The sequence below is a fragment of the Ceratotherium simum genome, chromosome 11, assembly GCF_057802395.1.
Source record: "Ceratotherium simum simum isolate JZ-2026a chromosome 11, ASM5780239v1, whole genome shotgun sequence".
Taxonomy (NCBI): domain Eukaryota; kingdom Metazoa; phylum Chordata; class Mammalia; order Perissodactyla; family Rhinocerotidae; genus Ceratotherium; species Ceratotherium simum.
The window spans coordinates 22,616,558-22,627,225 of record NC_141910.1 but is presented as its reverse complement, the minus strand read 5'-3'; the positions used below and the strand labels follow the sequence as shown (position 1 = coordinate 22,627,225).

At 41.8% G+C, this 10,668-nt stretch overlaps 1 protein-coding gene across 5 annotated transcripts in view; it reads left to right on the top strand.

Annotated features, from left to right (window-relative positions):
• The first annotated feature begins 2,507 nt into the window (after positions 1-2,507).
• EHBP1 (EH domain binding protein 1) overlaps positions 2,508-10,668 on the top strand; it is a 345,468-nt gene continuing 337,307 nt past the window's right edge. For 2 of the 5 annotated variants that reach the window (XM_087436679.1, XM_014791477.2), the window contains exons 1-2: positions 2,511-2,676; positions 3,526-3,912. In XM_087436679.1, coding sequence (XP_087292805.1) covers positions 3,809-3,912 — 104 coding nt within the window. In that variant the 5' untranslated portion in view covers positions 2,511-2,676; positions 3,526-3,808. Of the gene's footprint in view, positions 2,677-3,525; positions 3,913-10,668 lie in introns of all 5 variants that reach the window. The other 3 variants (XM_087436680.1, XM_087436678.1, XM_004435637.2) reach the window with 3 other exon arrangements.

Here is a 10,668-nt window from a genome sequence, read left to right as displayed (position 1 = left end):
AGCTAAGCTGACAAAAAGATCTTAAAATATTCTATATTGAAGGTTCTTCAATAAATTTAGTTAGTAGACAGGTTATTAAACAAAGAAAAAGTTATGAGGGAAAAAGTAGCTGCTCCGTGGGCCTCCAGAAGCCAGCCCATGAACGTGAGCTCCACAGCAGAATGTCAAGGTCTGCTCTTAATTCCTTTATTTCTAACCTTGGTCTCAGCTACCTTTGCAGTTGGAATGAAAAAGAAGAGTTTACATCCAAGAAAAATACTTCCTCTAAAAAGAAGAGCTGTTTTATAAGAAACTCTTGAAATCTGGTTTCTTGAAATTTTCCACAACTTGAGAAAGATTCCTTAGGGTTCTATGCACTTTTTTTTTTAAAGAAAGACACTTATTTAAAACCGATTGCTTTTAAGATAATTTCTTTACAATAAAGTCTCTCTTTTTTTTTTGAGGAAGGGAAAGATTATTAAAAGAAACCAGGATGACCACATGAGAAAGTTTGAGAACTTCTGAAGAACAATAATAAATAGGCTGCAAAACCCTCTGATCATCATGTGGGTTGTTCCTGAAGGGCAACTTAGATTAAAATAGTTTATGACCATTTCTATAAATTAGCCATTAAAAAAAGAACCCATACACTTAAAGTCTGTTAATGATGCAGAATATATCACTATATGAGATCATAATGGCTGTAGGTTGTAGTGACTTAGTAAACCACTCAGGAAGGACATCAGAGAATTCTAAGATGTACACAAAATAAGAATCAATTATTATGGTTATCTTAATATTTTAAAATTAAGACTACAGCAAAATAAGTGATATCTATGACCTTTTCTGTAAAATGCACATTGTGTTCTTGTGGTATTATTAGATCACTTTCTTTATTGAAAATGGCAATAGAATTAGATACTGAACTCAAGCCTTCCATATGTCTTCCCATCTCTGCTGGTTCTTCAATATCTGTCTTTCCCTTGCCCCCCAGCCCCCTGTCTACAGATGTGCTCCATTCTCTCCCATCACTGCCCTCCTGTTCTGTCCCTCAAAGAATGCTTCCCTAGACCCTAACACCTTTCAAGCTACTTTGTCCATGCACCCTGCTCTCCATCCTTAGTAAGATGAAGAACGACCCTTAATTGTTTCCAAGACCCATCCTTCTTGTTTTCTTTTCTTATGTTAGCTTCTCTCTTTAGAAAACTATTTGCCAATTGCTTGTAGGGTGCTCCTACTTCTCTGACCATTCCTCCTCAGTCTCTTTCCTACTTTACTCTGCCTATTCGTTAAATATTGAGATTCCCCCAAATTTTCATTCTTTGTCCTTTTCCTCTACACTATAGGTCTGTGAACCGCCTAAATTGAAAAAAAATTTTTGTGTTTTGCGATACGACATTTTTTTTCTCCTTGGGAAAGTGTCCATAGCTTTCATCATATTCTCAAAAGGGTCCTTGGCTCTTTTAACAAGGTTAAAAGAGCCCTCACTCTCTCCTTAGGTTATTTCATCCTCTCCTTTGCCCATAACCACCCTTGTTATATGTCAGCCACTCCCAAATCTAGCTACGGTTCCTACCACGGGAAAATGAGACTGACAAGGAAGAGGAGAAACCAAGATTCAATGAAATGTTGAAGAATCAGAATAAGAAGAAACTGCATCGTAAACAATTTGTGTCTAGCTCAGCTTACTGAATCCCGTTGAGCACCAGTTGACTGAAATGTTGGGCGCGGGTGGGAGTTGGGGGAATGGGGTGTTGCAGGTAGGGTCATTACTTCACAGTTTGTCAGAGGAAAAACCCCAGGAGGAGCTGGGTGAAAACAAGACTGTGTGCGCAAACACCCAAGTTTCTAGTAGCGGAGGAGAGGACGCACCCAGCTCCCAGCGTGGGGATAGGAGAGAACAGGAAAGAAAACCAAAGTACCTCGCAGACCCGTAGCCCAGCCAGCCCCAGCTGTGCTATCACAGACTGGAGCCAAAAACCCCGCCCCGCACTGGCGCGCCTTTGACGGACATCTACCTTCAGCAACCACCTTCCAGTTCACCATAAACACTCCTTACTCCTCCCGCCTATCGCTTCCCTCTCCAAGCCAATCAGAGGGATGGGCGGGATCGTCCTTACTGGGTTCCAATTTTTTTTTAAAAAAGAATGGTAGACTGTACACTTTGCGTTCCGGCTGCGGGCAAAAAAAAACACCTCCAGAGCTAGTGGGTGGAGCCCCTGTTGATGGGCACTTGGATCGGCCAATGATCCGCCCCCGCTCCTCAAAGGCCCGACCGCCGAAGTGGGCGGGGCACGCGCGGGGCTCGGCCAATGGCGGCGGGGCGGACGGAGGTTCAGCCGCCGTGGGTAGGGTTAGTGTGAGAGGTGCGGCGGGGGAGGTAATGATGGTGGCGGAGGAGGAAGGCGGGGGAGGGGGTGCTGGGCGCTGAGCGGCGGCTCTGGCAGGGTTTTGTAGGGTGGGGGACGGTAGCGGGGCGACTCCGTCCGGGAGGGGGCGGGCGTGAGGCGCGCCATCCGCCTGAGGGGCTGCAGCCCTCGGCTCCCGCGAGCGCCGCGGCTGGCTCGGCTGTTCCATGTGGCTCCGGCGGGGATGGAGGACTCGGTGGCGGCGGCGGCGGCTGCTGCTGCGGCGGCGACGGAGGAGCGGCGCTGAGGAGGGAACGGGGCTAGACTCAGCCCGACAGCGGGATTAGAGGTGTGAGGAGGGGGCGGGAGTGGACGTGCGGCGGGGCCGGGGCTCAGGGACCGGGCTGGGGTCTTTTGGCATTGCCTGGGTGACAGGGACCGCGGGCGAGCCACCGCCTGCCTCCACTGGGGGGGGCGGGGGGGACAGGGGTCTGGGCTCTGTGCGTGAAGAGAGGAGGCTCCGGCGGACTGTTCCCTGAGGGTGAGGGAGGGAGGCACCGCACCCCGCACCCCTTACCGTGCACTTGCCCCGTTGGTCATTGCTTCACGCCCAGGCACGACTTTCCATTTCCCTCTGGTTGGCAGCGAAGGTGAAGGAGAGCCCAAGTGGCCTGGAGCCGGGACACTGCCCTCCCTCTGCCTTGAGATTTCCCTCCACTCCTCTTTCCCCATCCATTCCCCCTCCGACTGAACAACAGCATTCCTCCCCGCTCCCTTATTTGTTCCAAGCACATATTCTAGGACTCGAGGCTATTAATTATCGGCTGAAAAACAAAGTTTATTTTAAAATTCTCCTCTCCTCCCTCTGACTGGCGGTGGACATTAAACAGCATCCCTAGACTTTCCCGCTCTGCTCGCCCTCTGTGATGCTAGGCAGGGAGGTAGGGCCCCGACTTGCGTCTGTCGATTGTTGTTGATGCTGATTACCTGATGTGTTGCTTCACGTCTTCGTGTGAATTGTAATTTCTTCCTTGGTGTTTTGCATCCTTGATGTTACTGGTTTTGCAGTTGGTGTTTTGTTTCATTGTTTGAAAAACATGCGGAGAACTGGGGTTGTCTGTTGCAGTGTTATCTAACATGGGTGGTTAGCCACTTCTCATGCTTCTCTCATATTTTTTCTCTTTGTTTTGCTTTTCAGTCCTTCAGAATACACATCATATAGCCCCTGACGTGGAATGGTGATGTCTGCGTGAGGGAACCTCCTCTCACTCATCCTGTCATGTATATCATTCTGTTCTTGACTGGGCCATTCATCTAAGGTGGGATTTACCCTGGGAAACAGAGAGAAGACTTATGGACCCCAAACATCAATTCAAGTAGTAGTTGAGTTTTTTAAAGTACAGACATACCTGCAAAGCTCCTTTGCTTTGGACCCTCTGCCTTGTTAAAGCTGCTGTGTTGCCAACCCAGAACTGATCATCATGGCTTCAGTTTGGAAGAGACTGCAGCGTGTGGGAAAACATGCATCCAAGTTCCAGTTTGTGGCCTCCTACCAGGAGCTGATGGTTGAGTGTACCAAGAAATGGTGAGACATGCCTGGGGGTAGAGTTTTCTGTGCTGTGGCCTAAACACACTGTCGTAAACTCTGCTCCTTCTGACAGCAGGTTTACGTTTCTGCAGTGCACAAGTGTGTAGAAGCTGGGCGGGGTGCAGATTACTGTAACAAGTACTGTGGTGTGCACTGTTGTTGCTGGTACCATCCCTGTGTGTTTTAATTACTGCACTTCAGTATGGCTCAGAGGACTGTAACTGAGAGCACACTAAGTACAGTAGATTTGGTCTTGAGGTCTTTCATCATTAGTGTTAGAGTAACTTTGTTATAATTGTAAGGAGACACAAAGAATGGCTATTGAAATATTGTAAACGTATATGCATATGTTTTAATAGAGTTTTAATATAGAAATCTATATTCTTGTGGGATGGTGGTAATCTATTTTATTTTGTTCTTGATTTTTCATTTTTCTTTACTTTAGATAAAGAGTTTTTCATTATTTGAGTAATAGAATGCCAGGCCACACAACCTTAGAAATTCTTTTATTATATGCTTAGTCAGGCAACTGTGTTTTATTTTAATTGCCTAATGGGATACATTTCTTGGCCAGACTTAAGGAAGCAATTAGTAGTGCTGGTCTATGATTTGCTTCTTTCTACTTGAGCAAAGTAAATTTAGGGTTTTCTTTTCACTGCCCTGAATGATAAGCAAGAAGAATTCTCATTTAGTGAGAGAAAAAAAGTTATCTTAAGCAAATCGTCCTTTGGGTTTTGATTTATTGTATGATTAAGCAGTATTACTACAAAAAAAATAAGTTCATTTCATTGTCCACAAGGACTATAATCTCATGTCTGTATTAACCTCTCTTTTTAACATCCTTTTTATTAGATGAAAAAAATAGCTTGTGCTATTCTAGAACTCTTAAAGTATATTTGAATACTTATTTGGAAACCAGTTTCTGAATACTTTTCTCTTGAACTTGTTAGGAATGTTATTTTATATGCAGCTCAAGAAGTGCGTGCACTGTGTACTTATTTCATACTAGGCACTGTGACTTCAGAGTTCAAGATGACATAATCCCCACTGTCAAGCAGCTCACAGTCCAGGGTAATGACAGTCATATAAATAAATTCACTGTGATAGGTGCAGTAATATGAATATGTACAATATAGATATTTTAATCTTTTAATCTGTCTCCATCACTTAATAGTTGGGTATCCTTGGGGACAGGTTATTTAACTTCTCTGCGATTTAGTTTGCATATCCACAAAGGTAATAATGGTACCAGTTCATAGGAAGGGTTATTGTGAAGAGTAAATGAGTTAATACATGTAAAATGCTTGGAACTGTGCCAGGCATATAGTAAATACCCAGTAAATGCCATTATTTCCTACAAAGTTGGCAGAGAAGAAAATAATCAACTCTTTAAAAGTAGGGACTAGGGTCTTGGGATGGCTTCCTGGGATCTGAGCTGGGTTTTGAAAGATTCATAGTAGTTGGCCAGAGAGCCAAGGGGGAAGAAGTGAAGGACATTCTGGACTGAAGCAACAGCCTATGCAAAAGCATGGAGGCATTAAATTGCATAGGATGTGTTGGAAATTCAAGCAGTGTAGTTTGATATTGATGGGACTTAAAGTACAAGATGGGGAGAATGCAGTGTGATATGATGTTTGAGTAGCAGGCAGGATTTAAATCATGGAGAGTTATGTGCTGTTATAAATGGCTTGGACTTTTTTCTGTGGGTGATGGGGACATAGTGAAAGGTTTTGAGTGGAAGAGACATTAGGTTTGCACATTTTGAAAAATTGCTTGGATGACAGTGTGGAGTAAGGATTATAGTGGAAAGGGTGACTAGAGGCAGCGATGTTAGGGTAGCTGCTGCAGTAGACAAGGTGAGGGCGATAGACTAAGGCAGTGGCCTTAGGAAAGGGAAAGAATAGAGTGGAGGAACATTTAGGACAAAAAATGGATAGGACTTGGTGGTCATTTCAATTTCAGGTCTGGAAAGGATGGGGATGAGGGAGAGGGAAAGGTCTAGGTTGACACCCAAGTTTCTGGCTTGGAAGACTGGGTATACTACTAACCAAGCTAGGGAATACATGAGGAAGATCCTGATTACAAGTGTTTCTTAACTTGGCAGTACATTGGGAGCATCAACTTAAAAGATGGTTAAATTTGAATCTCTTTTCTTTTTTTTTTTTTTTTTTTGTGAGGAAGATCAGCCCTGAGCTAACATCCATGCTAATCCTCCTCTTTTTGCTGAGGAAGACCGACTATGAGCTAACTTCTATTGCCAATCCTCCTCCTTTTTTTCTTCCCCAAAGCCCCAGTAGATAGTTGTATGTCATAGTTGAACATCCTTCTAGTTGCTGTGTGTGGGACGCGGCCTCAGCATGGCCGGAGAAGCGGTGCGTCGGTGTGCGCCCGGGATTTGAACCCAGGCCGCCAGTAGCGGAGCGTGCACGCTTAACCGCTAAGCCACGGGGCCGGCCCTGAATCTCTTTTCTTAAGGGAAATAGCACATATCAGGTGATTCTTTAGTCACAAAATCAGTTTCTTCCCCACAGTTTGCCGTATCCCTGGATTTTTGTTTCCTTAATAAGTATGTAAGTTATTGTTAATGTGTCTCAATGTGAAAGCAAGAATGAAAATTTAATTTGATTATAGTTGAATAGATAGCTTGATTATTTTTAGGGATGGCCATTATGGTACACCTATTAAATTAGATCTTTATGATAGGATCTGGCCTTAACACTAGAAGCATTTGGATGTTCTAAAATTTTCAGACATATGGTTCTAAATATTTTGCATTTTTTTTGCTCTCATTTAAAAATATAGTTTAAAGCTAACAAAGTGACAGTGCCCAAAGAATAACATATTTGTTTGATACACTGGAATTTTATTTATAAGTGGATGCTTAAGTGGAGCTTTAAAATCTTTTTTCATTATATAAAATTTGTTGTAATGACTTTTAGTTAGTATTCTTTTTGGCGTACTTTGCATAGGATCTTTCTGATAGATACAGATTAGGCCCTTATATCCTACAGTTTTCTTTTCTTTCCTTTTTTTTTTCATTCCTCATTTTGATCGTTGCAAGAAGTCTTAAATTATTGAATGTGTGTGTGCTGAATCAGAATCTGTTTAAAGGACATAAGGATAAGAATAGACATGGGCACATAGTAAAAGCTTTTTTTATTAGCTACTTTTACATTTTAGGTATTACTTTGGGGATGTGGAAGAATAAAAGGAGAGAAAGGAAATTTAGAGATACCAATTGAATAAAAGTAAAGAGGCATCAGTAATAGCATTGAAGATAAATTGTAGGTGTTGAGGGAATAAGAAAACAGATCTGGTATACATTAGCGAAGAAGGAGGAAACTGTAGAAAGAAAGAACAGTTGGCATTCCATTGGGATTGTGCCTTTGGAGGTAAGCTGTGTGTGTGGTGCAATTACCTTTTAGAACCTTGCTACTTCAAGTGTTTTCTGAGAAGCAGGAGCATTTGTAATGCCTGGGAACTTGTTATAACTGCTGACTCTCAGGCCCTACCCTAGACTTACTGAATCAGAATCCACATTTTAATAAGATCCACAGTGTGTATATTAAAGTTTAAAAAGCAGGTTTTTAAAATAATGTTTTCAACCTTACTAAGTGCTCATTCTTGACTCCAAGATAAAGTATATTCAAAACTCACTGATTTCTGTAGGAATTTGAAACCCAGGGGAATGAAGATGAAATTCAAGGGATTCAGGAAAGGCATGGTATGTTGATGGAGAAGGGTAATGGGGATCACGATATGTTTTCCAAGGGAGAATGCATTATTTCTGTCATTAAGGAGAGGAGAAAGGTTTCCCATGTTCTCTTATCCTGGCCATAGGTTATGAGCCTGGACATGACGGATAACAGGATGAAGGTAGGGGTTTAAGGAGGCCATCTTTTTTTAGGTCTAGGCCGTGAGCAAACTCACAGTACTTTACCCTTGATCGAAGAATGGATTCTATAGGTTAGAGAGTTTGGGGTTTCTGCATTCTCAAACTTTTTCATTTTGTTGCCGTCTTACAGTATTTTGCCTTTGCCCTGGCTGGTTGGGCATGAGTTTCCTTAGTTCAGCAGGGTCCACTTCCTGATTCTTTTGTGGTGTAGTGGTTCTAGAAGTTAGGTCAGGAAGAGAAACCAGAATGACTTTTATTCATCTGAGAGAAGGACACTATACTGTGAGGTTCTGTTCCTCATCACTTCTTGATTGCCAGGTAGATGCTCTAGCAAATTTGGAAATGTTAGGGGTTTATATCCCCTACTCTTATTGTTGTCCCTAAGTCAATTAATTATTAATCTCACCTAATCAATATAGCTGTTGGCAAGTGGTAACACTGGCCACTGGAGATGAGTTTGGGAGAAAGACTGTGCTGTCTTTTCTCTCTTTGTTTCTTATCCTATTCTTTTGTCACCTGCAGGCTTTTAGATTTCTGAGAGAAGTCTTCACTATATGCGCTCTCACTGGCTGTACAGGTGTTTAAGGAAGCTACTTGAAAGTTGGCAAGTTGTGTAGTTATGATAATTTAGGTTGCAGAACTCAGTTCTGGTAGGAGCTCCCTAATATATGGTGTGAACCATTATGTATTAGCATATATTATATTTTCTGTGTGTCTGCGTGATCTACATATATGAACATATTTTATCTATGTTTTTATGTCCTATCTAATTCTTAGTTATGGCATTCAAAAAGTATTTAAAGTAATATAAACTTTTCCCAAAAAGACATAAATGTATTTGTTTCTGATTTTTCTATGTCATATAAGAATTTCTTTTTCTTGTTTTTAAATATAGTTTTAATTATTTATTTTTAAAATAGGTAATATAATCACATGGTTCAAAGTTCTGGAGGTACAAAAAGGTGTATATATATATCCCTGAAGGTAACTCCTCATTTTCTCCGTTATTCCACACCTCTCTGCAAACCTTGTGACCTCAGGATTTGAAAAGTGAAAGAAGTAGCTCTTTCCAGTGCTTAAGTTTGTGACGCTAGCCTGTGAGATAAAATATAAACTCCTTAATCTGATGTTCCAGGCTCTCTGTAACTGATCCCACTTTAGTTTTCCAGTTGGACATTAGAATGCTACATGCACTTTAAGTATTAACTTGAGTTTATGAAGGCCACATTACATTAAAAAGTACTCATTCAGATCCACTTCTTTGAGTGGCTTAAGCAAGCATTTCTCTGTTGACCATCTAATGGAGTGAAATGAAGGTACATCAGTCTTGACGTAAAGAATGTACTTTTGAAATATGTTTTAAAAAAAAGAAAAAATAGTTAATTGGAAACAAGCTTGGGCGTTTTAGGAGTATCTGGAAGGCCACTATGTCTGGAACACAGTAGAACAAGGGGTAAAATGATAAGAGGTGAAGTCTGAGAGGTAGGTTAGGATTAGATCATGTATGGCCTTGAGGTCATGGTAAGGGCTTTCGGATTTTAAGTGTGACAGGAAGCCATTGGAGAGGCTTCCTCCACAGAAGTAATATAATATGATTTACTTTTAAAAAGATTATTCTGGATATTTTGTGGAATATGAACTGTCATGAGTAAAAATGGAAGCAGGGATACCAGTTAGGAGGCTATTGTCATAGTCCAAGTAGCAAAGAGGTAGTGGTGGAGGTGGTCAGAAATGGTCAGATGTATGTAGGTAGCACACACACACTACCACCACACTTTTTTGAGGTATAACTTACACTTTATACAATAAAATGCTCCATTTTAAGTGTACAGTTCAATAAGTTTTGACAAATGTATATACCCGTGTAACTGGAAATAAATTTTTTGAAGGTATAGTTGACAGAACTTAATGATGGATTAGATATGATGTAGAGTGAGAGATAGATCAATAGTGACTGTAGGTTTTTGGTCTGAGCAACCAGGTGAATGTAATATTAATGGGGAACGCTTGGGGAGGAAAAGGTTTGGCATGAAGGAGAAATCAGGAATTGGCTTTGCTTTTCTTAGAGTTTGGGACATCCAGATGGAGATCTTAATTAAGCAGTTGATTACAAGAGTCTCGAGCTCAGGAGAGAGAGGAGGCTGGAGTCTCTTAGTGTAGAGATAGAATTTTTAACCATGGGGATATAGGAAATTTTCTGTAGTGTTTATGTAGATGAAGATGACTGAGGACTGAGCCTTGGTACACTTCAACGTATAGAAGTGAGGAAGAGGAGGAAGAACCAGCAAAGGAGACTGAAAACAAGCAGTAGTGAGGTAGGAGGAGAATTAGGAGAGTGTGCTTTCCAAGGAATCAAGTGCAAAATGTATCAGGAAAGGAGTGTTTAGCTGTGTCAGATACTGTTGAGAGGTTAAGCAAGATGACCATTGGATTTGACATGGTCGAAAGAGCTGGTGACCTTGAGGAATGGTGTCAGTGGAGTGGAGGGGGTGAAAGCATGATTAGATTAGGTTAGAGGAGAGGAAGTGGATACAGTCAGTATAGATACTTTTCTTGGAGAATTTGGCTACAAATCAGAGGACTCGGTAGTAGCTGGAGAGGGACGAGGGGTCAAGGTATATCTTCTGCGTGGAAGATATTGCAGCACATTTGAGTGCTGATGCAAATGGTTGGTAAAAAAAGGAAAAACTGATGATCTGCTGAGAGAGGTGGTAACTTCAGGAGAAAAGTCCTTGAATGAGAGAAAGGGAATAGGATCCAGTACACAAGTAGAAAGGTTGAATTTAAGTAGTAGCAGGGACAAAATTCATTGTTACAAGGAGGGAAGGCAGAGTACATGGGTAGAGAAGCAGGTAGGT